At 35.9% G+C, this 16,953-nt stretch overlaps 3 protein-coding genes across 7 annotated transcripts in view; 2 read left to right on the forward strand and 1 right to left on the reverse strand.

Moving 5' to 3' along the window:
• LOC120333980 (uncharacterized) overlaps positions 1-11,405 on the forward strand; it is a 31,386-nt gene extending 19,981 nt beyond the window's left edge. For 2 of the 5 annotated variants that reach the window (XM_078120553.1, XM_039401415.2), the window contains exons 26-41: positions 220-394; positions 935-1,086; positions 1,533-1,646; positions 2,127-2,339; positions 3,242-3,408; positions 4,285-4,365; positions 4,685-4,876; positions 5,401-5,583; positions 5,829-5,937; positions 6,520-6,633; positions 7,132-7,212; positions 7,421-7,541; positions 8,151-8,294; positions 8,884-9,126; positions 9,274-9,355; positions 9,963-11,405. In XM_078120553.1, coding sequence (XP_077976679.1) covers positions 220-394; positions 935-1,086; positions 1,533-1,646; positions 2,127-2,339; positions 3,242-3,408; positions 4,285-4,365; positions 4,685-4,876; positions 5,401-5,583; positions 5,829-5,937; positions 6,520-6,633; positions 7,132-7,212; positions 7,421-7,541; positions 8,151-8,294; positions 8,884-9,126; positions 9,274-9,355; positions 9,963-10,139 — 2,348 coding nt within the window. In that variant the 3' untranslated portion in view covers positions 10,140-11,405. The remainder of the gene's footprint in view (positions 1-219; positions 395-934; positions 1,087-1,532; positions 1,647-2,126; positions 2,340-3,241; positions 3,409-4,284; positions 4,366-4,684; positions 4,877-5,400; positions 5,584-5,828; positions 5,938-6,519; positions 6,634-7,131; positions 7,213-7,420; positions 7,542-8,150; positions 8,295-8,883; positions 9,127-9,273; positions 9,356-9,962) is intronic. The other 3 variants (XM_078120552.1, XM_078120551.1, XM_039401414.2) reach the window with 3 other exon arrangements.
• A 552-nt stretch (positions 11,406-11,957) lies between these two features.
• LOC120333981 (large ribosomal subunit protein mL54-like) lies at positions 11,958-13,133 on the reverse strand. Its single transcript, XM_039401417.2, has 2 exons — positions 12,852-13,133; positions 11,958-12,311 (listed from the first exon to the last, which is right to left on the reverse strand). The coding sequence occupies exons 1-2, from the start codon at positions 13,070-13,072 to the stop codon at positions 12,110-12,112; spliced, it is 423 nt and encodes a 140-aa protein (XP_039257351.2). The 5' UTR covers positions 13,073-13,133; the 3' UTR covers positions 11,958-12,109.
• Positions 13,134-14,492: 1,359 nt separating this feature from the next.
• On the forward strand, positions 14,493-16,915 carry LOC120334175 (aspartate aminotransferase, mitochondrial-like). Its single transcript, XM_039401627.2, has one exon. It carries the CDS (start codon positions 14,575-14,577, stop codon positions 15,850-15,852), a length of 1,278 nt encoding a protein of 425 aa, XP_039257561.2. The 5' UTR covers positions 14,493-14,574; the 3' UTR covers positions 15,853-16,915.
• The last annotated feature ends 38 nt before the right edge of the window (positions 16,916-16,953 follow it).

Below are 16,953 nucleotides of genomic sequence, written 5' to 3' on the forward strand. Positions count from 1 at the left end.
GGAGGTCCGAAACTTCCAATTCCCTCATTCAACCGGCATATATTCAACATGCCATAAATATACACATATATATATTGTTACAGAATATGTTTGAATAGAACAGAGTGAGACAAAAAAAAATCCATTCTAAATCCCTTTCTATGAATTATTCCAAAAATATAGTTTTTTTCCCCACCCTGTATCTGGGCTTTGCTGTAATTTCTATTTTTCTCTGTACAGTTCACAGGTTAAAGCATGGAATAACAGGTGCCACACCTTCCTCATCTTCTCAAGCATTAAGTCCCGGATCTATGGCAGCAATATCAGCACTTCTTAAATCTCCTAATACAAATATGACTCCACTATCTGGCAACACTCGTTCTAAACCAAGAATGCATCACAATATACCACACAGGTAAATCCGGTTAATACCGGTTTGAAATGATTGTGGTAATTTTGCATTTTTTGTGACTTTACTCTCTGGTAAGCCATTGGTATATCGAAAGTTGCAAGCTGCTGTGTATTGGTAATATTATATACGGATGTGTTTTAATTTGTTGTATAACTTGGACAGTATCTGCATTGTACTATTGTAAAAGATCTAACTGCGATTTAGCCATAAATCTGAATTTCAAATGTTGCTCTAATCATTTGCCCAAAGTTTTATGTCGATCGTAACCCAGAACAAAACATATTATCATATCCGCTTTATCTTAAAATGATCTGTACGCACATAAACTTCTTCTGCAAAAGTAATAGTAGGTGGGTCGTTTGCTGTCTGATTGATAATATAATCCTTGGTTCATGTGAAATTTCTAACATCATTGGTTATGCGCATTGGTTATGCGTTTGATAATATGGTTGAAAAATTGTGTCCGTTTACATATTATTACAGTATAATTTTTTAGCACAACTTTTGTTTTCCCTCGCTTCAATTTAAATTATTTATTCACAGGCTTGTTGAAAACCTTTGTATTCAAACAACAAAATGTTCAGTCTGTTTGGATACAGTTCGATTTGGTCGAATGTCACTCAAATGCATTGAATGCCATTCGGCTTGTCATATTAAATGTAGAAGCAACATGACAAGCACTTGTGGATTGCCTGGTGAGCATTGAAACCTTGATTGTGATATTTTAGCATTACAGTGCATAATGGATGTTTCCCGAGCAATGGCTTCTTTTCTTACTTCCGTAACAATCAGCATGAAGCCCACAGCAATGTGACAATGATACATTTTTAGCAATGTCAGATACCTTTTCAACTCAAAAATATTTTTGGCATGTTTGTACACATCGACTAATTTTGCAGATTGTTTGTCAGTGGATAAAGAAAGATGCTTACTAAATAATTGCGTCATACTGACAAAAAGATCAGAAATTAAAACAAATGAAACCTGAGGAAATGTGATATTATCAACTTTTTTAGTCTTTCATGGCTTCGCCACTAATCTCGCTCGCAATTGTAGTTTCTCGCCTTCAATGGGCCCTTTATGAAAAAGTTTTGTGATATAAATATGAATGATCGTTAAGTAATCTGCTGTCTTTTTGAAGGTGGTCTGGTGCAACATTACAAGCAAGGAGGAGGCAAAATTCATTCAGCGTCTCCTGTTTCCTGCATTACTAATGGGAGTGAGACAGATGGGAATGCTCAAGGCTGGCTTAAAGGTGAGTCTTGGGTTGCTGCACACCAGCGCTTCTCAACTAGGGGCCTGTGGCCCCCCAAGGTGACCACAGAGCAGTTAGACGGGGGCCACAATGCTAGACGTAAAACTGATTTTACTCTCACTCTTCAAAAGTTCATTGCTCGATTTGGTTATTTCACAGGGTGTTTTCACTTTGTTGAGCTTAAATTGTTTGAACATAATAGGATTTTGAATCTACCAATCAAAATATTACTGGAATGATAAACATGAGCCATGAGTGCTAAAAGCCTCCAGAAGGAGGCCATAAAAGGTTGGGAACCACTGCTGTACACTATTGATAATGGTTCTTAATGTTTGAATAACGAAGTCATTTACCTTGCTTTTGCTGTGGTAGGTAGCAGGAAAAGTCAAAACTGGAAATGTACCATTGTGGTGTGGTTTTCATTCAATATGTTTATCAAAAAAGGATAAAATTATTGTGTTATGAAATATTTATTTTTAGTATTCTGTGGCGGAACATCTTGGGAGAGAAAATTCGTTCAACTGCGAGATGGTGTTGTTATTATAAGCAATACAGAGAAACCTTTGTCGTCATCAAAAAAATTAAAAATTGACGTCAGCAATAAAGAGAGAGAAATAATTGATCTAGTCAAACAACAAGGATACGTTCATTCAACTGTCCCTGTATCTGAACTTGAGTCGTCAGCTAAAGCAGGTAGATTTTCTATTTGTGAGAGTTTATCCTTCAGCTTCTAACATTTTTGTTTTACAATCGGGTACTTGAATATTTAAATTGAAACGTACAGTCTCTATAAAGAAGTGCTTTTCAACCTTTTAAGGCGCGTGGCCATCTTTCGAAGGCTTCTAGCACTCATGGCGCCCTGGTTATCATTACAGTAGTATTTTTAGTGGTGGATTTACAATCCTAATATTTTAAAACAATTCATGCTCAACAGTCAACACCCTGTAAATAGTCTCGTCAATCAATGAACTAGGATAAACGGGGTATTTTCCTAAATGGAAAAGTAAATTCAGTTTTGCGCAGGGCATGGTGGCCATTCTCTAACTGCCCTGTGGCCACCCAGTTGGGAATTGCTGCTATAGAGCGTATTTTCCTGTTTAGGTGGCATTTTGATGGTGACACTTGTATAAGGCTTTACCCAATTTATTACCCCTCGGGGGTGTGGTGGTTGGCATGAGATTCGACCTAGAGATTTTAACCTGTAATGCCACCCAATTTCCGTTTTATGATAAAAGTCAGTGGTCTTGGTGGCGTGGGAATTATTTGGAATTCAACATAGTTGTTTTCTTGATAAAATAGATACTAATTGCTTCAAGTCTCGCGTCAAGTGGTATCTGCTAACGGGCAATTCCACACTATAATTATCTATAGTGTCAGTATCACTAGGTATATTTATTAGTGGTCCTTCGTAGCTTCACTTTGAGATCATCTCTTTAATTTCGAGTAGGTACTCAAGACCACTGCTTTAAGCAAATTTCCTCTAAAAACGTGTCAGTTGTATGGTCGTGAGAGGGGTAAATTTATCTCCGATTGGGACCTCTGCGATTAGTCCCTCGCCCACACATCCATACATAAATGTTTTGCAACCTTTCTAGATATTCCTTACGTATTCAAACTTGAACTTGGACCCGATACATCTTGCTGGCCGCCTAGAAACTTATATTTCTTATCAAGTGGATTCACTGACAAACAAAAGTGGGTTAGCGCTCTTGAAGCTATAACAACTCGAAATTCTGTCACCCAGAGCGTGATCAACGAATCGGTAAGAATTTGATTTGAAAACTGAAGATTTTTTATAATTTTCCCACTGATTAGTAGATAATTCAGAAATTTTTTAATTTGTCAATTGTTAATTTCAGTATTATATGGACCATAAGTCACATCAGATTATGAGACGCACTGCCAATAAATTTTATTCACACATAAGCCGCACGGCCATTGAATTGCTTAGTTTGTTTGTTAGTCATACATAAGGCGCACTGGACTATAAGATGTAACCGGTGTAGGTACTAGTTTTGAGTGTTGGCAATGAAGCTTAAAGCACAACCTGATCTTACATAAAGCGCCCTCAGGTTATAATACGCAACTGTTCTAGTTTTGAGTGGAGGTAATAAACACTGTCGTTTTCATACATTTACCCGCACTGACTTAAAAGGCGCGATTGATTTAAGAAAATATATATATATAGTGCGCCTTATGGTCTTTCTAATTGAGTAATGTTTTCCTGTTTTCATTACTGGTTGCAGTTCTGATGTGTATTGTGCTGTGAATAGCTGATAATAAAGTTTAAAAGATTTCATTGCATTTTTCTTACCGAAATTACGTAAAATTTTACTTACTGAAAACTAGCCTTTGCTAAGTAAATGAGCTCTCATTTACCACTACTATTCAATTGTTGGATATCCTGATTTTTTCATAATTTTCTGTTAATGTTATCATGTTGGCATTACTTGTTGCATACTTGCAGTTCTAGTGTGTATTGTGCCGTGGTCTATAGCTGTTGAAAACTTAAAAGAAGATTTCATTGCATTTTCCTAAATTTCCAATAATTATTATTTTACTTACTAAAAACCTGGTGGTACCCTACTATAGTGTACCCCAAGGTTCACCTTTCAGCCCTTTACTTTATATATTTTAGAAAGTCATTGGAAATAAAATTGTGACAATGCAAGTGAATGAGAAGCTTGAAATCAACTGTTCCTTGCCTATATCGAAAGAGGTAAGTCCATATATTAAAAGTTTTTTTGGGGTGAAATGACATCGTCAAAATAAAAATTTGCATCTTGTGGGGGTTCTGTGTTTGGATTCGTTGTCATGAAGACTGCTGTGGTCTACTGTAACATACTGTATACCTGTACTACTTGGTATTTTTTGTACATATAGATTGATTGTAAACATGGATCCCAAATATACCTAAATCCCAAATAACAAGAATGTGCAAAAATTGGCGAAAAGAGTAATTTAACGACTAAGGTTAAGAACCCTTGCCTTGGTGTGTTTAATTAATCCATAGTTATTGTTTTCTATCTTAATTTCAGAAAGTAATTTTTGGATGTGACGAGGGATTGTACGTTTTATCACCAAGTACGTCATCCGTCAGTGATCGTTCACACATGACCAAAGTCGCTGGAGCACAACAAATTTTACAAATGAATTTTTTGAAATCTCCAAACCTCATTGTTGCAATTGAAGGGCCGAAACGAAGAATCGTTACGTTTGATGTCAATAATGTAAGTGCTGCTATTCATTTCATTAGAATTCAATTTTATCCTTGATTTAGTGCAGTGGTCCCAACATTTTCAATGCATTTCTTCTTGCGCATATTTTGAACTTCTTCATCTCCCTCCCTCACTCGAAGTTTGAGTAAGAAAAGATTGGAATGCCAGAGGTGTGCAACCTGCGGCCCTCGAGGAAAAATTGTTCGGCCCGCGGAGAAATGCCAATTTTGAATATTGTGCGGCCCGCGAAACGATTCTTTAATTTAATTTAACCCCTGTCTTACACTGTACAGAAATGCGGTTTATTGAAGTGCGGATTGATTATAATTTATTCCTATAATTGAGAATTTAGTAATAACCAATTCCGGATCAAATTGTATATTCAATCCGTTTTTCACATTCCTAATGTTTTCTCAAATCAGTTTCTACTCATAGTTAACTAATATTATAAAATAAAAATACAAACAGTCATTTCAAACATTTAGTATACTTCTTGTGAAAAAGCACACTTCTTATTACCGTATTCAAAATTTCAGCTGATGACATCTACAAAGCCATCTGAAATGTCTGTAAAACTAATTCCTGTTGACGATTTATCAAGCTGCCATCTATTTGCAGTAGGATCAGTAGAAGGGGCGCCTCACCTGTGCTCAGCTACTGCTGCTGGGATACAAATCCATAGATTTAATTCGCAATTGAAAAAGTTTGTTAAACGAAAGGTGAAACTCTTTTAAACTGTGTATTGGTAGGATCAGGGTATCCATCCAATCCCTTCGCATTTTCAATTTTGTTATGAAGTCAGTTCTCAATATATTTTAACCAGGTTTGTTGTTTTATTAATCAGTAATTGTTTAAGTGTTTTTACTTCATTCAATACACACACATTTGAAAAAAAAAATGAAAGGAGTTTCAGTTTGCCAAAAAATTTACACATATTGTCAACCTTTTCTTTCCCTATTTCCAGGAAATCTCAACATCAGAGCCATGTACTTGCCTTCAGTTCACAATGTGCAGTATTATTATGGGAACAAATAAGTTTTATGAAATTGAATTAAAGTCTTATAAAGTCGATGGTGAGTTAAACTACATTTTCAGAAATTCTAAATAGACTAAATCGAACACGTAAGTAATTGTTTGTATTTGTTACGTTATTTTCTGGTTTACTTGACATGAGTCACAATTTTAAAGTCGAATAACCTAGTGTACAAGTACTTGCAGTGCTGCCGAGTTAGGCTTTGCTACATTGGGGAGTCAAATATGTTCATCAAGCAGATAAATTATGAAACCAGCCATAACCAGTAACCAAGCCAGCTATAGCCATTCACCAAACCAGCTATAACCAGTTACCAATCCAGCTATAACCAATCACCAAACCAGCTATAACCAATCACCAAACCAGCTATAACCAATTACCAAACCAGTTATCAAACCATCCATAACCAGTAACCAAGCCAGCTATAGCCATTCACCAAACCAGCTATAACCAGTTACCAAACCAGCTATAACCAATCACCAAACCAGCTATAACCAATCACCAAACCAGCTATAACCAATTACCAAACCAGTTATCAAACCATCCATAACCAGTTATCAAACCAGCCATAACTAGTTACCAAAACAGTATTTTACAATTTAATTCAACTCTTTTCTTTCAGAATTTCTTGATTTAGTCGATAGGTCCTTATCTTTCGATCATGACTCGTTTCCAGTGTCCGTTCTACAAATTGGAGAAAAGAATGGAAAATATGAATACTTGTTATGTTACCATGGTATGTTTCGCTTTAAAAGACTCTTTCAGTAGATTACTATAACACATACATGTAGCGTCTATCAGTAGACTAAAACTTAATGTTAATGGTTGGAGCATTATATTATGACATCACAGCCTCAAAATCTCGGGTTCTAATCCCATGCCCACCACCTCACTCAGGATGTGATAAATTGAGTAAGCAATACCAAACTGGGAAAATTCCAGTCCTTACAAGCTACAATGATCTTCTATTTCCGCAATGTCATCTCTAATGACAAATTTACAAACAAAAATATTCTGAAATATTCCTCAGAATATTTCTGTATGTAGATTTACCCAATTTTGAATGTATCGAATGTTCATATTAACTTCAATGGTCAAAACACAGCTATGTACTTTTTCTTTTCGACTATGTTCATTTTAAGTGAAAACTTAGGTCCTTTAATATGGCTGCACATGGAATTAATTTTGGCTGTGAGCTTCTCTGAATCTAATTTACACTGAATTTTTTTTTCAGAGTTTGGAGTTTTTGTTGATTGTTTTGGTAAAAGAACAAGGAAGGAGAATATGGTGTGGTCTCGTCTGCCGTTATCCTTTGGTAAGTATAAGCCTGTATTGTCACTTATCTGCGTGATGTGTTAATCACTAGACCTATCAACATACATGAACTGAACTGAGAAGCACTGAGGACTGTGGACTACAGAAAAATGCTTTTGTTCAAAATTTCAGGAGGAGGGGAGGTTCTGGCCCTCAACGCTGCTGCCCCTAAATATGAATCTTGATCAAATAATTCTTCTTATTCACAGCTTACAAGAGCCCATACCTGATCATAACACATTTTCACTCTGTTGAAATTATCAGAATTTCTCCGTACCAGGACTATAATGATAGTTTGACAACTCAACAATCTTATATTAACCTACCCAGGTAAGTTCTGAATCTATTATGCAGGGTTTTCGATAGAAAAGCAGAAAATTTGAAGTTCAAATGAGATCACGAATAAAATGGGTGCTTACTCATTTCTTTTTCGATGCAGTTTTATTTCTTTTAGGTTCTAGGTTGTTTTAGGTTGATACCTTTTAGGTTTTCATTTGATTTCTGTAATATTCTGTGTACTACTCTACAACGTATGCCTTTAAAACAATTTTTGTAAAAGTTATTCTTTGTAAAATGAATTGCTGTTTAACAAATTATTTGCTTCGAATGATTAAATTCTGATAATGATTCTGTTTTCAACACAAAAACAGGGTAACTCTCCAATTTTCGTAGTTCAAGTGATGGAGAATGCTGATTTTATTATTTTCCTAAAGCATGCAAAAGCCTGTTTCCTTGGTTTCACTTGGCTAACACAGACAGTCCCCAAACTCGTAATGGAACTAAAATAAAAAAAAATCATAATAAAATTATGGCCTAACCCTAACCTGGTACACACACTACGGTACCTAATTGAATTAGCCATGTTTGAAGTATATTTTCCAAGGTACAATGTTTTTTTTTCAAATACCATCATTTTATAAAATTCCTTCTCTCTCATAGTCCGAGATACCTTGGCCCGGCAATCACAGAAGGGGCGGCATATTTCAGTGCGAATGAAGGTGGCAAAATAACAGTCTTCTGCTGTAAAGGAAACATGGATCTTTCTGATGAAAGCAAGGAAAATAAAGATGAACAAAAAGCTTGGTTTGTGATATTCATATATTGATATTTGGGCATTGAATTACCATTAAACCCTCAACCTTCTGTCCTGCTTGAGTCAATGCATAACATTCTTATTTTTTTCTTAAAATATAAAATTTCTGCTCAAGTCAAAAAAGTGATTTATATATATATATTTGATGATGACCAATAAACCATAACCAAAAAGGTTTTTAGATTACAATTTGTTCATAATTTTGGCATCGTATTTTTAGAAGAAAACTTAAGTGAATATAACAGATAACAGTAACCATGGTCTCTCCCAGTCAAATACAGATCTTGCAGATAATTGGTTTGGCGCTCGATTCTCAATACCATAAAGTCTTAAAAAAATTTTAAATAGCAAAGGGAATTTATCGATACCATATTTTGTTTTGGCCTCACAGATGTATTAGAAGAAGTAAAAATACTTGAACAATTACTGATTTAAAAACAACAAACCTGGTTGAGATATATTGAGAACTGACTTCATAACAAAATTGAAATTGTACATGTATATTTCAAATAAATTTTCTTCAGCACACCTATTAATATTTGTTTTGTACAAAATATCTTATTTTCGTGCATCATCCAGCCTCAAGCGTCGTCGAATGCAGCTTGCAGCATCTTCTCAAGAATCATTAGATGACGACATACAAGCCAGACCGAAGAGAACGCAACGAAGTCCATCGATCGGTTCATCGAGCACGATTCTATCTGACACAACAAATATGTCCGTTTCTTGTGAATCGTTGTTGTCGTGCAACACAAGTCGATGGACGTTGGGGAGTAAAATGACCCATTTTCCGGGGGATACACCTAAGACATCTATGCCAAGGTTGGTTAGTTAGGTTTGCTGTGAGTTTTATGGTGAGGCTGGAGGCTGAGTATTACTTTATCCAGTCATGAAAAATTACTGTGATATCTTGGATTAGCAACAAAAATCTGATACAAAGTATGTCATCATAAACTCGTTCATTTTCAGACGATTCCGCAACTATTCTCACGATTCAATTGATAGCACAGGAACAATGACGAGTGATGCCACTTACAAGATGTATGCTGAGGTAAGATAGTTTACTTGCTTATCAAACACACTTTGTGAATGTTATTTTTATACATGGTTTTCTACGAGCCAAAACTGGACGTGAAACAATATAGGTGCCTTTTCCAGTCCCCCCCCAAGTAATATTTATTCATAGCCCTAACCCTAAAGATGAATGGGCCCCATAAATAAAATACATTTATCAGTGAGTGTATCAGTGTGAGAATTTAGTCGGGGGGGTAACTGGAAAAGATCCCAATATAGAATCAAACAGTCACTGACGCCCAAAAGTAATATCTTAATGCTCGGAGAGAGATAGTAGATAGTGGCGGGGATAAACCAATCAAAGTGAACGCTGTTATGGAAATTGTTAGATGGGATTGAATTTCATAAAGCAGAGGTTCGTGGGCTAAAGCTGAATTTCTGCAGGATAGGGATGAGAATAGGGAGCAAGTCATAGTCCTGGAATCTAAAATTGTGTTTTCCTTTTCTTGGGGTCCATTCTGTTGTGGTTTTGGCCCCTCTTGTATTGCCCATTCTTGCAAGATGTCCTGCCCACCGGCCTTCCATGCTGTGTGTTCGTTCTATAAGGAACTGAAATCAATTAAGAAAACTTTTTTCTCTGACAGGATGACTCTTCAAGTATCCAGTCCAGCTCAAGCAGCAACAGTAACAATAATAATTCAAACAGACTTATGATGTGGAAGCCAGTAACACCAGGAAGTGGGAAAAAAGTTCCACCTGAGAAACCAATTAGAAAATCTAAAACTCCAAACAAGTTAAACTTTGACCCTGTTGATATTTAAATAATATTAATTGGTGAGTATGGACTGGGACATTTTTGTGTTTAATCAGACGTTTTAGAAGTTATTATCAAATCTGAATTCTTCAACATCTAATTTGAGCCTGTTATGCATGGTACTTTTTGAATTAAAAAGTATCTGCTCAGTTTCCACAAATAATGTAAATTCTACAATTCTTTAGCTTTTAAACTTGCTAATTCAGTGGATTTAAGCAAATTGGAAAACATGAACATTCGTTTTGTGGGAAACAAGGCATCACAGATATTTTTGTGCCAAGGACTGAATGGGATTTATATGGTATAACTTGCCTACTCAACTTATTATGCTCTTGCGTTGGGTATTGAACCGTTCCCTCTTCCCAATTACAAGTAAGACACGGCGCTCTATCATAGTCACCATGTTCCAGTGATCTGTCCATATTACCAATCAAGAGGGAATGATATTTGTACTACATGACATAATTCAGCTTTTATATTTGTATAAAATTATTATATTTGTGGTGTTACCTGCTTAGCTACAGTACACATGAGCCGATTATCGTTTTGCTTCCAGACGCTGACGCTATTAATTGTCCTGCCCATTAGTATTTTATTTTTTTGTTCACTAATTTCAGATTGTTCCATAAATGCTTTTTTTAAATGAAGGCATGCCAAACTACTGAACATTCGGAGATGTGTGCCCATATACCTTAATAAACTGGTTAGATATTTACATGAGCGAGTAACCACTATACCAGAGGACAAAGTTTGACATGTTGTTATGCTTTTTTAACTGCAGTTTTACAATTTCTCAAATCCTGCATAGTGAACATATAATGAATTTCGGTGGTGCGTCATTTTTAAATTGCATGAAATATGTCTTAGATATGGATCTAATTTATGATTTTCTATCAATCTCTACCTATTGCAAAGAGCGGAATTTCTAGTGAGACATCTAAATTCTGTTATATTCATTTCAGAATAGTCAATCATAAACTAATATGAGTTGAAAAACTGCCAAACTTTAACGATGTTCAAATTGTGTTTCGAGGCATAATGATTGAAAATAAGACTGCAGCCATGTTAAATTCATAGTGCAATGAGTCTGATTATAATCCTATCTGTAGGGTTATTGTGTTATTTTTTTTCTTCGGAGCACTACATCCATAATCAGATGCTGCCTCTATCAGTATATTGAATCATCTTATCATTTGTAAAATACAATAATTTTGGTTGATTATTTGTATCTATATATATTACTGTGCTTATAATTAAAATATCAACAAAATTGTTTCTATATTTAGTCACATTGAGATAGATACTAGGTGGAACCTAGATCTGTTTGGTAGACTCCACAGCTACCAACAAGGTTTATTTAGATAACTTGTGCAAGAGAGCAGAGACTTTGCTGTAATTTTTTTTTGTTTTGGTTTAAAATTTTGTTGTGATTTTCTTCCTAATATTGAGCAAGATCTCATAGGGGGTTTGAACATTTCATGATCACTTAATCAGGTTATCAATGAACTCTGAAGGCAAGACAATCGTTATCTACACCTAAGGACAGTTTGGATCTATGATATTCCTCGCTAAAGACTCTTACAGCATATCACCATCTATTAGGTTAAATTTACGCTGAAGCAGAATTGCTCAAGTTATCTTGGCCGACAGACACTCGCTACGATCTTGAATTTACACAAATATAACAAGTGTGTAGCGTACAGCTATCTGAAACTGACCAGTACATATGATGAACAACGGTGTCATCCAGGGATTGGTCAAAACCTTCTACTCCAAATGTAACTGTTCTGAATTATTCATAAAATAAAAGAGTATAAAACTGTGAAAGGCAAAAGTATGTTTTATTCAAAAAACGCATTGAAAATAAGTGTAAATATCTAAAATAAAGCACATGCTTTCATCGTTTGAAGCTATTTTGTTGGTGACACCTCCCCAATTTGTGTCGAACGAATTGACAAAGACAACATAATTTTGATATCATTTCGTCACAAATTTCTTTTTAGGAAGCCGGCTTCTAAAATTAAGTTCAGTATCACGGGGTGGACGATAAAATGATTTTTCTCCTTTTATTTTTTCTGAATGTTCTTTTTGTGCCTCTTCCAAGGCATACCAATACTCTCGTGTGTTCGGATCATAGTCCTTATAAGTCTTTGGAGGCCCCGTGTGAATACTCCACAACCTAAAAATATACAACACATTCAATATTATTGTAAATGAAATAGAGATATGGGCATAGTTTAATTTAAGGAAGTGGACGAGAAAACATTAAACACATCCATACGATGCCAACTCGCATCTAATGACAAGGAAGACCGTATAATTTGCCTCATTTTGGTCATAAATCTTCAGTGCCAACTCATTGCACACTAGAGTTTGGGAAAACAACAAAAGGTAACTTTTACATCAGCACTCTTCAGGTCGCCTTGATTCTGATCATTAACGGTCTTTGGGTCGAAACTTTGCTTTGAACAACCTTGTTGGGGAATACTCAAGTCAAGATTAATATGATGGGCTGTCCAAAAGTTTGCCCCAATGGAGTATATTATGTAAATAATCTTTGAATATTTTTAACTGTTGCTGTATAGATGTTTATTGTTTAGTCTATATTTATTCAACTGTATGATAGGTACCTCTGTACTTGGAGCTCATAAACAGATTAGACTACTTACTGCCTAATCGTCTCTTATATGATGCAGATTTTAATTTTAAAAAATCTTACCATTCTGGATATTCACTGTCTGGTTTCAATTCTGGATCTTCTTCATCAACTTTGAACCCGAGCCCGCAACAATATTTTTGAAGCAATTGTGTGTCACGGACTACTTCTGGCATCTTGGGTGCTGAAGTAGGTTCTGGTGCCTTTTTTGCAGCTTTCTTAGCATTATTAATTACAGTACAGCATATATTTCTTCGAGAAACTAGTAAACCGCGATAAAACATGACTGCGAGCGTTCCTTCATAGTAGGGGAAGAGATCCTTCTCGCAGCGTGACTGATTTGATATGACATCCAACCATGCAAATATTTCACACACAGGTTTAAATGGTGTTCCTCATAAAAAAAATTAACAAAATTCATATGAAAATAATAATGGTTAAAATGTGAAAAATCGTGAAAATAATGGTTATTCATTTTGCAAACTAAAAAAAAGTTTACAATGATCAATTAAAAAATTTACAACTGTTTTCAAACTGCGTTACGTAACCTTTTTTTCGCCGTGTTTTACATGACATATTTTGATAATAGATTTTGTCGAGTTATGAGGATTAATACCACGATAAACACTTAAAATATTTTTTTTGTCAAATATTATAATCTTCTCAGACACAATCATACAAGGACAAAATTTATGAGTTTGATGACGCCAATAGAGCGCTGTATGACACTATGTTTTACATCATTGATTGATCAGAGTAAGTTTGCTGAAGTGTCATAGATAGTTTCCCCCACATTTCATAGTTGATGAGTGGGATATGGGTTAGGCAAGCGGTCAAGATATAATGTAGGGTAGGTGGCAAATATTGGCGTTGTAGAAGGGATGTTACAAGACTATAGGTCCAAAACACAAATGTGTGGGATGCACCTATTTGAAACATAAAAGTATTCGACCATCACTGTTTGTTATTGGCGCAGCGGTGTGGCTCGCCATGCTAAGCGTTAGGAATATCGAATATGCTCGCCACCGCACCTCTGATTACTCTGCGTGGGTTCGCAGGTTCGAATTCCATGCGGGGTGGTTATGTTCGAGAGGATTGCTGGACTCCTCGCCGCCGTTGGGTGGTTCACGTATCCGCTGGCGGTTACGGCTTTCTCCACCATCAAGTCCATGCTTCGGAAAAACAAATACCTAACTAATCCCATACCCGACATGGAATGGTAACCGGACGAGAGGCCGTGGTTCGCCATATGGTTAAGCCGTCAAATCGGCTTTCCTCTCCCCCGGGATAAATATGTAAATCTTATCTTATAATAAAAATCAATCAGATTTCGTGTGAGTTACATTTAAGTGACTTTAAAGTAATTTTCAGTCGACCTTTTTTCCTCAAATAATAATATAAGAGTCTCTTGTTCAATATACACTTTGCTCGTACTATCAGGCTATTCATGTATCAAGCGTTATCTCAAGATTGATGTGCCATATTATTTTTCAAGTGTGCAGTGGCGAATGGTCGCTGGTATTTATTCTCTTGGAAGTTTAAAACATGAGAAGTATCTCATGTAGGACAATTTCTTAATGATAATATTACAAAATACATCTAGGGCTCAACATGTTTCAGACACAAATAGAGTGTTTGTATTGAATTGAACCAAACGTCAGGCGATCTTGGAATCGGAGAACTGCCCTACTAGGAACGTAGTAATGTAATCACTAATGTGCTATTTTTCTAATGCAAGTCCCATTTCTAGAGTTTTTGTGTAATCAATATTAACTTGTGCAAAACCATGGCAATGTTTCAAAGAATTGGCAGTGTCTTGAGGACAAGTGCCCCAGCCCGAATAACCTCTGTATGTGGACACCATTGCTGGTGGTCTAATGTGGAAATGGGACCTCCTGATGCAATTTTGGGTGTCACCGAAGCTTTTAAAAGGGACGCCAATCCGAAAAAAATGAATTTGGGAGCTGGTGCTTATCGTGACGATGCAGGAAAGCCGTATGTTCTTCCTTCTGTTCGAAAAGCTGAAGAAAAAATCGTCGGACAAAAATTAGATAAAGAATATCTTGGAATCACAGGATTGCCTGCGTTTTTCAAAGCTGCAGCTGATTTAGCTTTCCTTCCTGATAGTGATGTCATAAAAGAAAAAAGAAACGTCACAGTTCAAACGATATCTGGAACAGGATCACTCAGAGTTGGAGCAAATTTTCTTGCGAAATATTTGGACGCAAAAACAGTTTGGCTTCCAACTCCTTCTTGGGGTAACCATACTCCTATTTTCAAGCATGCTGGATTAGATGTAAAAGCTTATCGTTATTACGACTCTGGAACTTGTGGGTTCGATTCTGCTGGTGCTTTGGAAGATTTGAGCAAAATTCCAGAAAATAATATTGTACTCTTCCACGCCTGTGCTCATAATCCAACTGGTGTTGATCCGAGCTTCGAAGATTGGCAAAAAATGGCTGAAATTTGTAAACAACGCAACTTGCTTCCATATTTTGATATGGCCTATCAAGGATTCGCTAGTGGTGATACTGACCGAGACGCAAAAGCGATGCGGTATTTCGTTTCCGAAGGGCATAACATCTTACTATCACAGTCTTTTGCTAAAAATATGGGTTTATATGGTGAACGAGTGGGCGCTTTCACTATTGTTTGCGCTGACGAGGAGGAAGCCAAGCGCGTCGAAAGCCAAGTTAAAATTATTATCCGTCCAATGTATTCAAACCCTCCTTTACACGGTGCTCGTATTGCGTCTACTATAATGGGTGATGCAGATCTCCGTGCTCAGTGGTTATTAGAAGTCAAAAGTATGGCTGACCGTATAATTTCTATGCGAACCCAGCTTGCTAACAATTTGAAAAAAGAAGGAAGTACACATAACTGGCAACACATAACCGACCAAATTGGGATGTTCTGCTTCACTGGTCTTAAACCAGAGCAGGTTGAGAAATTAACAAATGATTTCTCCGTATATCTCACTAAGGATGGAAGGATATCAGTTGCAGGAGTTTCATCGGCAAATGTGGAATATCTTGCTCATGCCATGCACCAAGTTACGAAGTAAATCAGCGGAGTTTGCAGTTAATATTAACTTCATTTGTAGCTATTATCAAACTCAATGTTGCCACAATCCATTGTTCGTCTTTGCTTAACATGAGCATAAATACTCAATGAATATAAATCTGAAATTATGCCAGCCTTAGATTCCATTATATTTCTAGAAAAAATAACTTTGTGTGCCTGTTTACTTTTACAAAGCTTGATTTGTTTTTATTTGCATTCTCCAGAAGTTCCTATACCCCTTGTCGTGAGTCACAAGTCTTCAGATTAATTACTGATTTGAGTGTCACTGGCTCGAGTCTTGATATATGGTGACCCGTAAGGAGTCGAGCATTGATAATTAAAAATTATCTAGCAATATTGGCCGACTCTTCAAGTATTTTTGGTGAATTAATTGTTTGAATAATATATCTGTGATCATGTTTTCAAGCTTTTGTTGCTGTGGTATGGTGCTGTTGCAAACAGTTAAACTCTGTATTTGGATTATGTTAAGAAAATTCCATGCTTTGTTTTGCGCACTGTCTTATTGTTATTTTGTCTATTTTATTTTTATTTTTTGCTTTTCAAAGGCCTGAATTTGAGTATAGAAATACTTCATTATGTGTTCATGTGTTTAATTTTGCCAAAAGTTCCGTTTATATTGTGTTTATTCTCTATTTGAATCAGGCTTTGTTGTTGCAAGAAACAAAGGCCATTGGAATGTCAGCTTATGATAGTACACTTTGTTTCTTTTGTTCCAAGTTTGTGCTTTTGTGAAAGTTCCGAGAAATAGTCTTTTTCTTATATTATGTAATGGGGGCACCACGCAAGTAATAATTCCACCAGGACCTTCAGAATATCAAACATATTTGAAGCTTGTACTTTTTAATTTAATGTTGATTTAATTAAGAAAAATGGACACATTTAATATAGGCTGTATAATTCTGAGTAAATGCCATATCAAAAGTTTTGCCAAGAGGGTACAATTGATGGTGGAAAATGGAAATCTTAATTTCTAATTGCTTTCAATCTATTCAAATATATATAAGTGAATAATACAGGTTCTGGATTTTTGGTTTCAGAATGAATTCAGCCTTTTGAGTGAATTATTTTGCTGAATGGGAGA

This window comes from Styela clava, chromosome 15, assembly GCF_964204865.1.
Source record: "Styela clava chromosome 15, kaStyClav1.hap1.2, whole genome shotgun sequence".
Taxonomy (NCBI): Eukaryota; Metazoa; Chordata; class Ascidiacea; order Stolidobranchia; family Styelidae; genus Styela; species Styela clava.